Raw genomic sequence first — 16706 nt, 5'->3', positions numbered from 1 at the left:
AAACGAATGAGGAGGCTGAATGCTCGTGGAGGGCGGTCATCACGTGGGCGGGAGCTCTAGGCATGGCGTCCTGCCGGCAGGAGCGCGCGTCCTCTGCATCCGCGAGGATTTCTGCGTCTGAGGCTGCGACGGTGCACCGCTGGGAGGTGCGCCCAGGGAGAGCCGCTCAGCCTGGGCATGGAGCTTCGGGGCAGGGTGGGCAGGCTGCGGGGCACCAGAAATTCGGTGGAGGTCGACTGGTGGGATCGTGTGCTGCCAGCTCTGAGATAGATGTATCAGCCGGGTGCTGCACAAGGAACGAAGGGTCCCCAGCTCTGCGTAGCACTGGTGCAGCCTCACCTTGAGCACTGTGTGCAGGTTTGGGTGCCACAGTACAAAAAGAACTTTATGTTCTACTATTAGCGTCCAAAGGAAGGCTACAAAGATGGTGAAATATCCATGAGGAGCGGCTGAGGTCCCTGGTTTGCTGAGCGCAGAGCAGAGGAGCTGAGGGGAGGCCTCATGGCGGCTGCAGCTCCTCACAGGGAGCGGAGGGGCAGCGCTGAGCTCTGCTCTCTGTGACAGCGGCAGGGCCCGAGGGAACGGCATGGAGCTGTGTCAGGGGAGAGTCAGCGGGCACAAACACAGCAAGTTCCGACTGAACATTAGGAAAAATGTCTGTGCTGTGAGGATGAGAGAGCACTGGAACACGCTGCCCAGAGGCTGTGGAGTCTCCTTCCCCGGAGACGTGCTCCTGGGGATGGATCTTGAGCGAGGAGGTTGGCCTCGGTGCTCTCCAGAGGTCCCACCCAACCTTTGCTATTCTGTAATTCTGTGTTGTGACCCAATTCACTCAGCTTTGCAGGAAGGCGGTCGATTAACCCTTCGCTCACTTATCTGCATGGAGCTATCAGACGACTCATTTGTCTCTTTACTGACTGCTTTCCTGCATCCCGGATCACGTTGTTTACTGAAATGGGTAAAGAAACTCTAGGGAAAGCCTCTTCTAACTTATTCAGAAATTAAGTAGGTCAAGCTGACTGAAAACAAAGAAAACGCTTAGGAAACTAATTTATCCCCTCGTTTTCCCCTAACCCCAACCCTTAAATAACATCTATCCTGCGGGAAGCACCAAGAGAGCGGCCAACCCCACGCAAGGGTACACCGAGCCCTCAGGATACTGCAACCTCGCTGCGAGGGCACAGCTCCGAGCTCTTCAGTCTCCCCCGGGGGCTGCGCGGGGCCGCCGGGAGAGAGGCGGAGCGAAGGCGGAGCTCCTGCTGCCCGCCGCGCCGTGCAGCGCCGGCTGTAAAGGGCGGAGCGCGGCCCGCTGCTCCCCGCCATGTCCAGGCACGTTTTCCTCACGGGACCCCCAGGTAACGAAGCTGCCTGGCGCCAGCAGCGAGAGAATCCCGGGGAACGGGGTGAGGGGAGGCCTGGCTCAGCCTGGCCAGCGGGGATATAAGCCCCGAGCCGGGTTAGAGGCAGCTCCAGTAGCACCACCGGCGGCAGCTGGGCCCGGCCGCTGCCTGAGGGCACCGTGCGGGGCTGTCGCTGCTGTCCTCCCCGCGAGTCGCCTGCTGGCACGTTCGTAACTTTCTCACGCTGGATGCATTTTAGCTCTAGGCCCAATTCTGTGTAGTGCACGCTGCCAGGTGCTGATGTGCTGTCCCTTGCTCCAGCGCCACGACTGGGTGTTGGGCAGAAAGATGCCTGGATGATGAATCCCGCTTCAGCTACGCTTCAGTTGTTAATAATTTCTTCGCGCTCTTTTTTTCCCTGTAACTTAATCGTAGTGATCCAGCTCTTGCAACCTAAACAGCGTACAGTTACAGAGTAACAATTGGTGTTGGGTAGCAGGCCTTGGCTGGAGAGGCGTTTTGTGGATGCAACTGATATGGTTATAGAATCATTTCAGTTGGAGGGGACTCTTAAAGGTCGTGTAGTCCAATTCCCCTGCAATGAACAGGGACACCTACAGCTAGGTCAGGTTGCTCAGAGCCCCCTCCAGCCTGACCTTGGATGTTTGTAAGGACCACCTCTCTGGGCAATCTGTCACAGTGCCTCACCACCCTTGCTGTAAAAAACTTCCTTATATCCAGTCTAAATCTTCCCTTTTTTAATTTGAAATGATTTCCCCTTGTCCTATCACAACAGACCCTGCTATAGAGTCTATCCCTTTCTTTCATATACCCTCTTCCCCCCCCCCCCCCCCTTCCCTTTAGATAGTGAAAAGCTGCTAATCCTGAAGGGAGAGGGGGATGCTGTATGAACTGTAAAATTAGTAAACAAAACAGAACAATGACAAAGCTTGTTTTAATAAAGCCATGGGCCTAATTCTTTTTCTGTGAATCTTTTGCAGATACTTGTGTGGTTACTGGTGTATTACTGGTAGGTTCAGGTAGAGATACATTCCACTGGCTTTATTCGTCCTTTCTATCCATCAGAGCAGAGGCAGTCATCTGGCAGATGCAGAGGAGGTTGGGCTGGTTGCCTATGTTCATTTAACTGAAATTGAATGTACCGTTTTGATTAGATAAACGTGTAACTTCAAACTTTCTTAAATTTAGTTTTGATCATTTCAGCTTACTTTAGCAATTGACTGGATAAAGGTAACCAAATCAGAGTTATCAAATCTACTTTGCTGAATTAGTATAAATTCCCTTTACAGAGACAAGGGCTTGGAAAGATGGCAGATATTGATGGTTCCATGTTTGTTATTTTGTTGTTGTTCAAATGCCAGGAATCCCTTTGACTTCGATCTTCAGAAGTTATGTTTGAGTAGATGCCCTTGGAGTTACAGAAGATTTTGTCAGTGATATTTTAGCCTGGAGCAGAGGAGGCTCCTGGGAGACCTTATAGCAGCCTTCCAGTACCTAATAGGAGACTACAGAAAAGCTGGGCAGGAACCTTTTTATCGAGGAGTGTAGTGATAGAACAAGGAGTAGTGGCTTTATATGGTTTAGATTAGGTATTACATGAAATTATACACTATGAGGGTGCTTAGGCACTGGCACAGGCTGCCCAGAGAAGCTGTGGATGCTCCGTCCCTGAAGGTCGGGTTGGATGGGGCCCTGGGCAGACTGATCTAGTGACAGATGTCCCTGCCCACAGCAGGGGATTGGAACTGTGTCATCTTTAAGGTCCCATCCAGCTCAAACCATTCCGTTATGCTGATGGTTAAGAAAGTAGTTCCTAAATCTGCTTAAAATTTAGGGAAGGCATTTGATATGTGCATATTGAAAAGACTTCTCTTGACATCTTTATGCACATTGCAATAGTATATGTTCCTCGTCTCCAGGAATTTAATGTTTGGGTTTTTTCTCCTACAGGATAATTCTATTTTCTAAAGCAGATTTTCTGTATAATAATGATAAAAAATGAAGTGGTTACACTAAATTTTGAGAGGCAACATTCTTCTTTTAAGCTCAGCTTTGTCTAAGGATTTACTACTATAAGGGTAAAATAGGGAAATAGCTCTTTTGTGGGAACAGAAGGTGTGTGGAAGATGGCCAGCATTCACATAGTAGGAAGTACATCAAATTGTGCGAGGTGACATCAGATGGGAAAGGTTTTGAAGATCTCTATTAGGGCGGGAGAATGGATTGTAGGAGCCCAAGTTAATTCATGCAGAGAGAGACCTGAGGAGGTGTAAAGCCAGGTCAGCTATGAACCCAGAGCAGGTTACTCACGGCTTTATCCAGGCAGGTCTTGAAAACCTCAAAGAATGAAACTGCACAGCCTCTCTGGGCAACCTCTTCCAGGGCTTGATTGTTCTCACAATAAAAAAAATTATTTTCCCTGTATCTAGTAAGAATCTCTCTTGCTTTAATTATTGTAGCATTAGAAGCCTATTTTTTCCCATGTAGGGTCTGATAACTGAAGGGTACTGAGGGATTCCAATTGATAGGACAAAACAGAAGTAGTATGTGCTTCATCTTGCTAGAAGTCACGCCTCTGGTAATAGCAATCAGTTTTGATCTAATCTAAAAAGAGGATTAATTCATTTGTGTTCTTAAAAAATAGCGAATAGCAGTGATAGAAAAGGAGGTTCATCAGTCAGCCTTGTAGCTAGCTTAGATACTGGTTGTGTAACATTATGGCTCTCAACATGGGCTGATCTCTTGTTCATTTACTTGCCTTGGGGAAAGCTCTGTGGCCTGCCCAGGCACAATCTAAGTTAACAAGCTCAGTTGCAGCCTGGGGTATTTGTACCATTCTGTTGTGACTTCACTGTAGACATACTTCTTAAAGATAATAAAACATTATAGTATCAGTACAGCATGGGCTTTTAGAGATGCTTCTATTCTTGCTTTTCCTGCCTTGGAAAAAAAAAAAAAAAACAGTTTGTAATGGATGTTTGTGCTAAATCACATAATTGCTGTGATGTTTAAGCATAGGCTTTTACTACAGAAGATCAATCCTGTGTACTTTTTGTTTCCTCTTTATTTCTAGGGATTGGAAAGACTACTTTGATACAGAAAGTCACTCAAGCACTAAAATCCTCAGACGTTACCATTGATGGATTTTACACACAGGAGGTTAAAGAAGGTGGCAGAAGAAGAGGATTTGATGTCGTCACTTTATCTGGAAAACAAGGTCCTTTATCTAGAGTTAGGTACCGAGGTTTAAATTGTTTTAAGAGGCTTGTTGTTTTATGCTTCTCTAGTCTGTCAGCATGTTACATGCCCTTCCAGAAGGTGATTACCAGCACAGATAAGGCTTTCAAGTCATGTTCTTTGTTCAGTTCTTGTTTTCCGGCTGATACCTGCATTGTGTATGTAGACACTGTATTGCATAGTTTAAAAAAGAAAATGACCTAGAGAAGAATGTTCTCTTTTACTTTGTGTTTTACACCAGATAGAGGAAACACTACTGAGCTTTTCTCCTGAGTCCAGGTCTCTTTGGGATAGAGTGAGTAGCTTGTTGTAGACAGGAGGGAAGATTATTTCTTTCCACCAGCTGATTTATGGGTACAGAATATGAAAATTAAAGATGAATAGCATGTAATGTTGTATTAAGGAGCCACTGACTGGCCCACAAATCCTACATGTGAAGTTTAAGAAAAAGGGAGCTTCAGAGTCCCACTAAGAATAGGGCTTCGGAATTGCAGAGCGCTCTCCTAATTCACCCGGCTAGATTAATGATTCCTGCAAAACTTAGTCTAGGTCCAGGTACGACATTTCCATCACATTCAGACATAACTGACCTGACTAAGTAACTAGCTTACTGCTAATAACTTGCATACTGCTCATAAAGGCAGCTCACCCAGAATCGTGTGATGCTGTACATACAAACTGAGTATTTTTCAAAGACCGTTCAAGTGTTTTGCAACCTATTCTGAGCTTTGGGCTATTGCTTTGATGCTGTCTAGTGTCACATTATCTAATTCAAAGGTAGCTCCTATGCCTGCAAGAACTGCAGGTGTATATTTTGATTTCATTGCAAATATCTCTATTACCTTTTATATTTTTTTGTCCTTCTGTACGGTGTTCAAATTTAAGCTTATGTAGTACTGAAGGTAGCTTATGGCATGTTTGTTATCTGAAAGTATGCTTTCTGCAATATTACATAATGCATTGCTTTCATAGTTTCTTTGCTTAGAAGAATTAAGGGCAAATTGACTTACTAGGGTGATTATTCTAGAAAATCCACTTGAAATGACTGCAGCAAATTCTTACTAAACTTATTACTTACAAGGATTTGTTTATGTCTTTCAAATTCAGTTCTGATTCTTCTGCTTCAAGACGTGAATGTCGTGTTGGACAGTACGTTGTAGACGTTGCTTCGTTTGAGCAGTTGGTTCTGCCTGTGCTGAGAAATGTGAGTACTATACTAAAGCTGCTGAAAAAATTGATGTTTTATGGTAATGATTGTTATTGGAAGGCCCTTCTACAGCACTCAATTTTGATGTTAATAAAGGATCTCTTTCTTGAGTTTCTCTGATTCTGGTTGCCTTCAGGATCAGGAAGCTGAAGGGGCAGAACTGGCTTTTTCTCTTATGCCTATTGTGAGGTGTGAGTTTGTTTTGCCTCTTCTCCTAAAGGATGTGACATTGTCCTGTGACTGGGCCCTCCTGGCTTGAGAAACAGCCAATAGGAAGTTCCCTCCTACGCCACCACCTTGCATAATGGAAGGCAAACAAAATGTACAAGTGGCTTACTGCATACAACTGGCTTGAGTTAGTGGGCCCATGAAAAAGGATTTTGCTGCTGCTCCTCTTTACATTCCATTTTTTTTTCTCTCTTGCTCTAGTTCCATTCCTTCAGTAGCAACATTAGTGTCTTGAATCGAGTGATTATTTTTTATTATGACTGTGTAAGTACAGCTAGGTTTTAAATGATACAGCAGTCTGATAATTTCAGACTTAGCTAACTGTACAAGGAGTGCTCTGTGACAAGACTTAGTCTTTTTCCTGTTCTTCTCTGGTCATTCTCTTACAGCAGTGCAAGCAATATTATGATCGTCACCCCTTTTCCTTCTCCTTCCTCTCTTACACCAAACTTTCCCCCTCTTCAGAATTAAACAAGAACAAATCTAACTTTGGCAGTAACATGTCATAAACTGTGTGCAGTAGCTGCTGAACAGTACTGCTGAAAGTCGTATTGTTATTTTTCTACACTGACAAAGCTTGAGGGGCCAAGGAAGAAGGAACTTCTTAATGAACTTAGAGCAACAAAAAACAAAACCAAAGGGCTGTGAGGAGCAAAAACAAGACTGAGGATTGATTTCTTGGTTTTGTCGAGGAATGTTAATGTCTGAAAGGAGGGAAACAAAGATGTTAGGAACAAGGGAGGAAGGGAATATGAATAAAATTGGCCTTTTAAAATGTTTAATTTCATTGTAACTTGATCTACTGTTAGTAAGTAGATGGATAGTTTAAAATAAATAAAACAGATAAGCCACTGCTATTGTCTGAATCCTTTTACTGCTGCATTTAATATATTTGAAGTTCAGGAGAGATCTTGCTAGAAAGTGTTAGCAGTGTTCGTTTCTTCCGGTTATGTGGCTTTCTGGAATTACAGGAGAGTAAAGAAGAGCACTGAAGAAGCTACATGAATAGGACAGTGCATGACCCTGTTCTTACTGAAAGCACTGTTAATCAGTTTTGTAGGAATGTGGTCATGCATATGCGTGGTACAAAATGTGGGAGGAGGAGAGTGAGGAGAGGAAGATTACAGCACTGAAACAAGAAGAGGCAAATGAACAGGGTTTGGTTTGGTTTGACCAAAAAGCAGCATGGAGTGGGAAAGCACCTGAACAGCTTGTAGCACTTGAGGTATGGATCTTGTTCACACCATTGAGAACATGGATAGATCCTCCAGTGGATGATCTCTCTGCTTCTGGAAACTTTGCCAGGCAGGACTGAGGATTTTGTTTCAAAGCTAAGTGTTCTGTTCCTCAAAGCTACTGACTCCTGTTGGCTTTTTAGCTCACTGGTCTGCGAAAAGATTTTAAATGAAACAGCTCCTCAAGAGAGACTTGACTTGAAAAAGTTTGAGGATGCATATTAAACAGTTCTTCCACTTTACTGGAAGTAAATACTTGGTCTTCACGGGGAAAAATATTTAGATTTCTTTTTTCTCTTTTCTTTTTTCTTTAGGTTCTGTGTAGTATGGCTGTTATTGATTCATGTTCATGGTTCTACAGTGGTGTGTTGAGTTGAGTTGATGCACTCCTCATATCTGCAACTAGTAGAGTGTAATTCTTGGTAACCTACACCAGGAGACAACAGCCAGAGCACTCTCTTTATATCACGTATATCATGAGAAAGAAATGGAATATGATTGTTCTGACATGAGAGAGGAGAAAAAGCTGGCAATGGCCCGATTGTTTATCCAGATAGCTTGGGAAAAAGTTGTTTTGAGAGAAATGCTGGTTTTGCCATCTTAGCACTCTTTCATTTTGGTTTTCATTTGGTGTTTTTTTTCTTGTTGTTTGTTTGTTTTTTCTCAATTCTAGAGACTCTATCACAATGTGCCTCTGCATCACCTGCTGTGATGGCAGGTTCTAATCACAAATCATGGTCAAGTCAATTTTGTGGCAAAGGATTATGCCAAAGCAATAGATCAGACAGAAATGGAAGGCATAGTGTGAAGGAGAGCAGCGTTCTTATTTCTGGAGAGATCAGCACATTTTTGTTTACAGTTTGACTCCTGCCTTCTTGTTTTACTTTGTCCAAACTGTTTTGACCTTTCAAAGTTTTATCATGATGCAACAAATACTGGAGCCAGAGGTGAAGACCCTGAGACTTGCCTGGGTCTGCTCACTTCTCTGCATGCCTCAGTTTGCAGCATTAGGGGCTCAGGTGACGCAGACAAAACTGCTACTGAGCTGATAATGAAAAAATAACCTTCATAAAATCTGAAATCTTACTTAAAATTTGCAAACTGTAGGTAAGGGTATAAAAATCTGATGTAAATTTTGTTTATGCTGAAATAGAGAGGAACAATGTTCTCAATTTGAAATTGTTTTTGAAAGGCATTCTGTAGCTACAAGCTTCCAACATTGGATTTAACGCAAGCCTTTCTTAATAATTACACTGTGTTGATATTGATTTATTCTAAATGCAGAATTCAATGTTTTGAAGCATTTGGGTCCCTCAGATTTAATGAGAACTACTAGTAGGCAAAGTGCAGCTCTTTACTGTCAAATAGCTGTTATGGGGCCGTGGTGAGAATTCTGTTTCGAAGGAAAAATTGTATTCCGAGTATTTCCTATCATCGTAGCTGGTATTTATGCCACACATGTATTCTCATCTTTCCACCAGTGTTTGCTGAAATATAAATGACAGATTTAAACTTGGTCTGTTACCAGCAGCAGCAGCTTTGACTTTTCAGTTTTCCCCAGTATTGCAACGGATTTATTTCAGAAGTAATTTTTATTAGCATGGAAGTTATTTCTATTCCTTGTTCCAAGTCTTGTGATGTTTACAATCTCCTGATGCATTTTTCCACAGGTAAACCAGGGCAGCGATGCAGAGAAAAAGATTTGCGTCATAGATGAGATTGGTAAAATGGAACTCTTCAGCCAGGCTTTTATTCAAGCTGTTCGTCAAATGCTGGCTGGCTCTGGGACCGTGGTGCTTGGAACTATTCCAATACCTAAGGGAAAGCCACTGGAACTTGTTGAAGAAATAAGAAGTAGGAAAGATGTTGAAGTGTTCACTGTGAGTAATATTAAATACCCTTAAAGAGCCTTCTGTTCTGGGTTGCTGGTTTGTATTTGGCTCTGTTTAAAAACAAATTGTTGCTACCATTTGATAGCTGTGGAGACCTTGTATGAAATAAAGCTTTTAGTTTCCATTTGGTTCTTAATGGGCAGGTGTTCACCTTATTAAAAAAAAAAAAAAAATCACAGCTTCATACAGCTGGCTTTGCTTTTGAGAGGCTGTAGAAGTAATGATGTAGTTGTTTTTAAAAGTTTTCTTACTGTAGTATTATTTCCATTTAAGTATTCATTATTCCTAAGAGTTAAATCTTTTTAAAGTACAGTCAGATTTCTTTTTATTTGTTGCAGACTGGCTTGCAGAAGTATTACCGGTAATCATATTCAAGGGGAAAAAAAAAAAAGCAGCAGTGGAGTTTGCAGAAACAATTTGTAGAAGAAAGACACTTGTAAATGGAGTGTGCTTTCTCTGGAGTCAGTGAAACAACTTTGGAATTCATTGTGTTGTTTTACAGACACAATATTCAGGACATTAGGGCCTCAAAGTGATTTTCTGATCAGTTAGAGAGAAATTCTCAAAAATTTACCGCAACAGAACTGCCTGTTCACAGGGATACGTGTGAGGTTTCCTTCGCATCTGCAAGTGCCCTGGATACTTTGCAAAAACGAGCTAAATGCAGCCCTCTCTCCTTTGATTTATTTTTCTGCTCAGCGTTGCTATTTCTAGTAGAGAAGAAAGCTGCGTATCTGAAACTGAACTGCATATACCTATCAATTACAAAGACAGTAACTGAGACTTGCAGGTTCTGGCTTACTAGCAGGGGTAATAGGCTGTAGAGCAGTACGGTACTGCAGCCTGTTCTTCAGTGGAAGCAGCTCACAGTGACAGCAGCTACTTTCTTGTAATCCAAGTGAATGAGGAAGGAAAAAAAAGTCTTAACCGCTTTATACTGAGTGATCTTAATTACTGCAGAGAAAGCAAAGCCTCCATCTTCTTTTTTCCTCTTCAAAGTGAGAACAGAACTGCAGTGCTCAGAAACGCACCTCAGCTTTCTTTTGCTTGGTCCCATCATCCTCATCTTCACTTTCTGTTTCTTAAATTAAAAGCCTTTTTGAGTGCTGAAGCAGCCCTAGCAGCAAAAACAAGAAAAGATTCCTTTCCCCCCGTAAACATTCAACTCCTGCCTTTCCCCTCAGAGATTAAAACCCACATTTCCCACTGAGAAGCCAACGTGTGTTGCTTGTCGGGCTGCTGAACAGGGATGCGTGTGAATGTGAATTCCACGTGGTTGCTTTATGGTATTCGAACTGGGGGGAGAGGGAACGGAGAAAGTAGTCACGTATTGCTTAGGATGCAGTCATGGCAAGGCAGCAATGCATGTTTCCTTCTGTCAGAAATGGTGCTAGAAAACAGTATTTGGCTTTCGAGGAACTTTCGAGCCTTCTGCTGCCTCTTTCTATCAGGTGATGTTCTAGAGGCTTATGCCACTCAACCCCAGTTTATTGGGTGTGTTGTGCTGACACATCATGATTTAAATGTTATGGCCTGTACATTTCAATAGAGTAATGTTTTCTCTATCTGAAAAAAAAAAAACCTTTACTAAAAATGAGCCATCCTGTTTATGCTGCTGAGATTACAACGTGCAGGTTTCTTTGTTTAAATGCATATTTCTCTGGTGGATCCTTTAGCCAAAAGCAAGGGTGTGAAATGTGTGACAGACTGCAAGAGTACCCAGGTGACAAGTGATCTGCTACTCTGAAGACTTATGCAGGAGAGCATTTGTGTCATTCCAGTGACACGCTGCGTGCTCTTCCTCAGGTGGTTAAAATGAGTGCGTGAGCAGGAGCAGAACCTGCTGCTGGACAGTCATGGTGTTACTGGCAGAAGTAAACACTGAATCACCAGTTACTTTCTTGAAGGGCTGTGGCATGGAGAGAACCTGGAGTGCCCAAATAGCTTGTGATTAGCTTTTTCTTGCTGGCTTTTATGACGCCTGAAAGAGTGCAGACGTAGGTGGCTACCTTCCAAAAAAGTTCTGTCTGCTTTGTCACTTAACATGGAGTTAGGTTGCATTCAAGTAACTCAGCAGTGCTTTCTGATCCTTCTTTTATTGTCACAAGGATGGTTCTGATGTTTGATGCTAAGGGCATAAAAAAATGTTTTGGGTTTTACAGTCCCTTCTGTAAAAGCATATTCAGTTGCTGTAAATGGGCCCAGATGCCCTAAAAGCAGTTGAGATTTGGATCCATATGTTTAATTTATTACATTTAGAGCACTTAACGATAGGAGCTCTGATATTTAACACATTTTTTTCCATTGTTGCCCAATTCCATTTTGCTGAGAACTCAACTTTCCAGTGAAAGTAGAGAGGCTTTTTTTGCAGTGCCCGGATCCGTGTAGCTTTGCAGACGTGGTGTCATAACCAGGATCGCTTTATCCCTAGCAGCTGGCACGCCTTCATTTTCTCCCATTTTCCTTTCTATTAATTTTGCATCCGTGAAACCCCTTAGTGAAGTTTGGTCGTTTCTGCCTTTTAAGGAAGTAAGGAATTAGTTAAATGGATCAGAAGAAGTAGTTCCAGTTGAACAAACTACAAATTCTGTTTCCTTGACAGTACTCAGCTAGGGAAAGGAAGATTCTGTTCCCTGCTCTTGCATCCTTGGAGTTTAGGTGTTCATTTATTTAAAATTATCTAAGTGCTTAGTAAAAAGCAGCATCTGCAGTTGCCTTTACTCCCTAAAAATCTACCCATCTTTTTGTACATTCAGGACAGATACTGGGAGACTTGTTCTGTCTGGGACTGCTGCCCACGCAGAATGTCTCCAGACCTTAGGAGGAGGCTGATATCTATCAAGCAGCCTTTGCAAAACAGTTGTGAGAATTTCCCAGCACTTGGCACTTTCTCTCTGATGCTCTCACTGGACTTCTAGCATGTAGGTATGGAAGAGGACAGATAAAACGGAGTATTGTTTTCACTGGCTCTGAGACAGTGGGAAGTGCTATTAAATGTTCAGAAGGTCCTTTGAAAGTCAGGATGTCAGGACACTTGCTGTGAGATTTAGAGTTTGGCTCATCTATGCTCTGTGCCTTGTTTACCTCAGGGTATCTCAATAGTCTTACTGAAGAGCAATTCCATTCTTTATTGTCTTGCTCTTTGCTATTGTGGGGCATTCTTTTTATCTAATAATAGTCTTGGAACGATGCTCAATAAAAACAGCAACACTTTCAGGGAGATCTTCCTGCCCTTTCCTCTCTCTTTTTTTTTTTTTAATCACTTTTTCTTCAGTCTCACGTTGATCTGCTCTCTTGAATTCAAGTGTCATAGGTGAGACTGCTGTCTCCAGGTTTACAGTGTTGTTTTCCAGCATTTGGATAGGATGTCTGTGACTAATAGCAATGAGTGCTTAGGTTAAATTTCTTAGATAGGGCTGTCACCAGGTTGCTGATGATGTTGGTGATGATAATAAGCCTTTTTTTCCTGTGCAGTATTGACTGCAGTCCATACTGGCTGGAAGGAAAGCCAATCCATCTTAGGAAAGCTCACATCTTAAGTGTAGCTACAGGGAATGCAATGAAATCTTGCTGGTGGAGAGCTTTCTGCCATGTATACCGTGGCATCTTTTTGTTCTCTTCAAACGGCACTTTTCAGACTATGTTAAAAGATATGAGTGCCCTTACTTTTTTTCTTCTGTCTCATCTGTCCTTGTGTGATTTCTTCCTGCCCTTTCCACAGAGATCTGAGCACTGCAGAAATTCCCTTCAGCTTTTGAAGTGAAGCTTCTACCGACGCTTTGCAATAGTTCAGCCCTTTCACCACCCTCTCCCCAAGCGGTGGCTGAGTTAGTAACGCTGTGCTCACGTACGTAATGCAGATGACTGTATCAGGGCAGAGTCCTCAAGAAGGGGAAATCTGCAACCCCCCAGCTCCATGGTTTTGTGCTCTGTCACTGCTGTACCCAGGGGCTGAGCTGGCCAGCAGGTGGTAACGTTGCCTTGGCAGTTTACAGTAGTCTGCAGATGCTGCAACACAGGTGTACCCAGCAGAAGGCAGGATGCCGGGCTGTGTGGATTTTCACATGGACTGGTGTTAAAGTCCAGCATTTCCAGGGACTGGTAAACAAAGGACATACCTCAGTGCACTATAAAAGTCCCCCAGCTTTTTCAATTAGTCTTATTTCTCTTTCAAGGTGTTTCTGTCCTGCAGCGCTAAGGCTTCTCACTGCACGGTTGTGCTGTTGTTAAGCCTGTTCTAATTTTTTCATTGAAGATGCTTTTTACTTGGCCTATCATCCATAGAAATACAGTCTTTTCAAGCGCTGAAGGTGGAAGACCTCCACTTTATTGGAGAAAAATGAGGTTTGGTAATTGAAAGGGATTTCTAGTAGTGGCAAAAGTACACAGTGGTTCTTTGAGCAGTTCCTGTTAGTTATTCAAGCCCTGGGCATCCAAGCAATGGGTATCCATGAGTAATTAAATCATACGCAGTTTTGCGGGTTTAGTTTCATGTGTTATTTATAGCACAAGAAGGCAAGTGTTTGACACTCAGCATTCCCCCACCAAGAAAGAAAGGCATTTGAATTTCTGCTTTGTTTTTGAAGTAAACCATGATATAGAGGTCATTCGTCCAATTACATCTGTTTTAATTTCTCTTTTTCTAGGTAAGTAAGGAAAACAGGAACAACATCTTGCAGGACATCTTGGCAGCTGTGGAGTCATGCAGACAGTGAAGACCTTTTCTTGCTTGTAAACACTAAAGCCTTTATTTTTGTAAAACATTACACTTGTGGATGTTCTAGTCTGTCCTTCCTGCTTAAGCCCCTGCAGGGTTTACTAGAGCATCCTGGGTAAGCAAGGTAAAGCTGGTATTACTCTAGAATGTGAAAATTAAGATAGAAGCTTCTTGTTTATCCAGTTCACAAGCTGATCCATTCAACAGATCCGTAGTTAATGTGAAATGCCAACTTAGGCATTTGAAAAAGGTATATGGTCTGACTCTGATCCTGTTACACCATGTAAAAGCAATTAGCTGTCAAATCTCTTTGAGATCCTTGTCCTTCAGAGTGGTGAGGACAGTTCTGTCTGGAGGACAATTCGGGGTCTGTCTTTCCCGTGCAGTAACATGCATCGAGGAACCAGAACTTGGCCCTGGTGTAACAGAACATAACCCTGCCCAAAAAATTTGCATGCTCTGCCTGGCTTACGTAGAAAAATCTTTGCTAACTTTGACCTGCTTCAGGGGTATCAAAGTGTTTCAGCATGGATGCTGGCAATTCATGAGGTGGAAGGAATAAGCAGATTCCTGCCCCCTGTCCTCCAGGCACCTCTCTCTCCAACAGCGTTATAAGAATGGCTATGCAAGGAAATTTCCTGTAATCTCAAGTGATATTTACAGAATTCCACTTCATGGGAAAACGTAACCAACTCTACCCTCTCTTAAGTGGTCCAGACAGTAGTTAAGGAAGTTGCATTTTATGTTTATTTTAAAGTTTCAGATGGCAACCTTGCATTAGACCTCTTACAAAAAAATCTTTTAGTTTCATGAGACTGAGTCAAGTCTTGACATATGTTTTCCATGCAGAGTTTATTAGGTCAAGATTGACTTAATACTGCATGTGTCTATATGGGGCTTTTCAAGCCATTATATTTACTGATACTTTTTTTTTTTGGCTTATTTAGTTTTTTTCCTTACTCAATTCTATACACAGTTAATGGTCAATGGTGATATAAGGAGTGTGTGAGAGTATTAGACAATGTATTTTTTTCCTCTGAGGTTTGCAAATGTGTTCAGGGAAAGTACTACCACTTAATCAATTTTGCATGTTGTTAAAACAGAATTCCTCCCAGGTGCACACTTGTTCACTGTATGATTTATAGTCATCTTTGGCTAAGTTAAGGCTTTAGTTGCTTCTTAACTTCTCTGTTCAGTTCAACAACTGTTAAAGTGAGCAAACTAAAGGCATTTTCAAGCATCATTTTTGTTACTTATTTCTATGTAAGCTGACACCAGTAGTTCTATGTGGCTGGTTGGAGACAAGGATTTCTTTTTACAGGTGCCCTGGAAACAGCTGGGAGCTTGCAGGGGGTGTCCTTTCTCTTTCCTGTATTCGGATAACAGTCTGGTACTGACATTGTCCCTCTCTAGATGGCAGGAGGATTAAAGGACACCATGGCCTTGTTCCCTGACACCTCCATTACACAGCTAGTCTGGCCACGTTCATTTGGGTAACAGTACAGCTTTCATGTCTGGGGAAAAGAGAATTCAGAGAACCCCTCCTTTAGGGATATACAGTTCTGGCCTGCTTTTCACAGTAAAAGGCTGTGTCCTCAAGGTATTCGTAATCTCCTCGTTAGTACGGACATCTGACTCTCTTGTCAGACAAGAAGGACAGAGGGCTCCAGATTCTGCCTGTACAGGACTTGCACCGAGAAATGCGACCGTTGTAAACGAAGCATCATGTTTAGCTCCTGCCCCAGCATTTACCATTCATTGCCTTTGGTAGTGGTGGCTGCTGGGTTCTGTGTTTTGAATGTGAAAGATCCCATCTGAAGCGTTTGAGTCTGATAGCAGTGCTATGGCTCCAGTGCGCTTGCTCGTGTGTGACAAGAAGCATACAAGGTGCTTGCTCTCTCCTTTTTGTAGAGGGTACTCAGCATGCTTGTCTCCTAATGTGGTAGCAGCTTTTCTGTGTCCAGCTGGAGGACACTTACTGAATTAAACCTTTGTGTCCTGTCAAGATTTGCAGTAAGAAGAGCAGAGGCAACTGCCCTATGTTACCTGCAGGAACTGAAAGCTCAACCTCTTTGCCACGCGTCTTTTCTACGTCAGCCCTGATGTGATTTCATGCTGTTGAGAACTGATAAAATGCTGCACGTGCAGCTTTTGCCTTGTGCACTGGCTCCTTACCACCTTGCTTTTCTAGGAGACTTTAAAAACCAGGGGACTCCTTACCCTAAGTAAGAACAGTACTGCACGTCCTTACCCTAAGTGGAGCCAAAGGAAATTAAAGTTTGTCTCGTGTGATAAAGTGCCTTCAGTGCTTTTCATGTTCCAGCTGTGCAATTAGTATTGATACTGTTGATGTCTGGTACTGCAAAGTTGGTTTCTTTTGTGTTCTTTCTCTCCTTTTAGCGCTGTTCTTATGCTAGCACAACTCAGTGGGAATTTGCTCTGGACTGCTACTGTGCTAGTGCTGGGCAGTTTTGTGGCTAACTGTTCTTGCTTGGGCGCCTTCTCCTACAAACCGTTGTATTGGCTCCTGGATTGTGCAGCTCATTTCATGGTCGTGAGTTGCGTAGATTTTTGCAGTCGCACATACGCCCTCATTAGGCTTCGTTTTAGATGTGCACAAACTTCTAGTCAGAGTTTGCATCTGCAGCTTTACATGCACAGGAGTGATAGTGTTAAGAGTGTGCCTTCTAGTGAGGGCGTGAACGCACTGCTGTCAAATGCTTTGGGAATAGTACTGGAAATTCACTCTCCTTAGAGAAACTGGGAGGTGAGGTGGGGATGGAGGGGGGGAACATTATTTGGCTTGTGAAACAGCTCCCTTCTGCTTTA

At 42.9% G+C, this 16706-nt stretch overlaps 1 protein-coding gene across 2 annotated transcripts; it reads left to right on the top strand.

The window, feature by feature from the left end:
- Positions 71-15120, top strand: NTPCR (nucleoside-triphosphatase, cancer-related). 2 transcript variants are annotated; one of them, XM_021391457.1, is made up of 5 exons: positions 71-146; positions 4435-4592; positions 5706-5802; positions 8939-9148; positions 13807-15120. In XM_021391457.1, the coding sequence occupies exons 2-5, from the start codon at positions 4501-4503 to the stop codon at positions 13873-13875; spliced, it is 468 nt and encodes a 155-aa protein (XP_021247132.1). In that variant the 5' UTR covers positions 71-146; positions 4435-4500; the 3' UTR covers positions 13876-15120. The 2 variants fall into 2 exon arrangements, with proteins under 2 accessions (XP_021247132.1, XP_021247131.1); XM_021391456.1 differs by lacking the exon at positions 71-146 and adding an exon at positions 1203-1355 and having other exon boundaries at positions 4435-4597.

Source organism: Numida meleagris, chromosome 3 (genome assembly GCF_002078875.1).
Source record: "Numida meleagris isolate 19003 breed g44 Domestic line chromosome 3, NumMel1.0, whole genome shotgun sequence".
Classification (NCBI taxonomy): domain Eukaryota; kingdom Metazoa; phylum Chordata; class Aves; order Galliformes; family Numididae; genus Numida; species Numida meleagris.
This window is presented reverse-complemented; position numbering and strand designations above follow the sequence as displayed.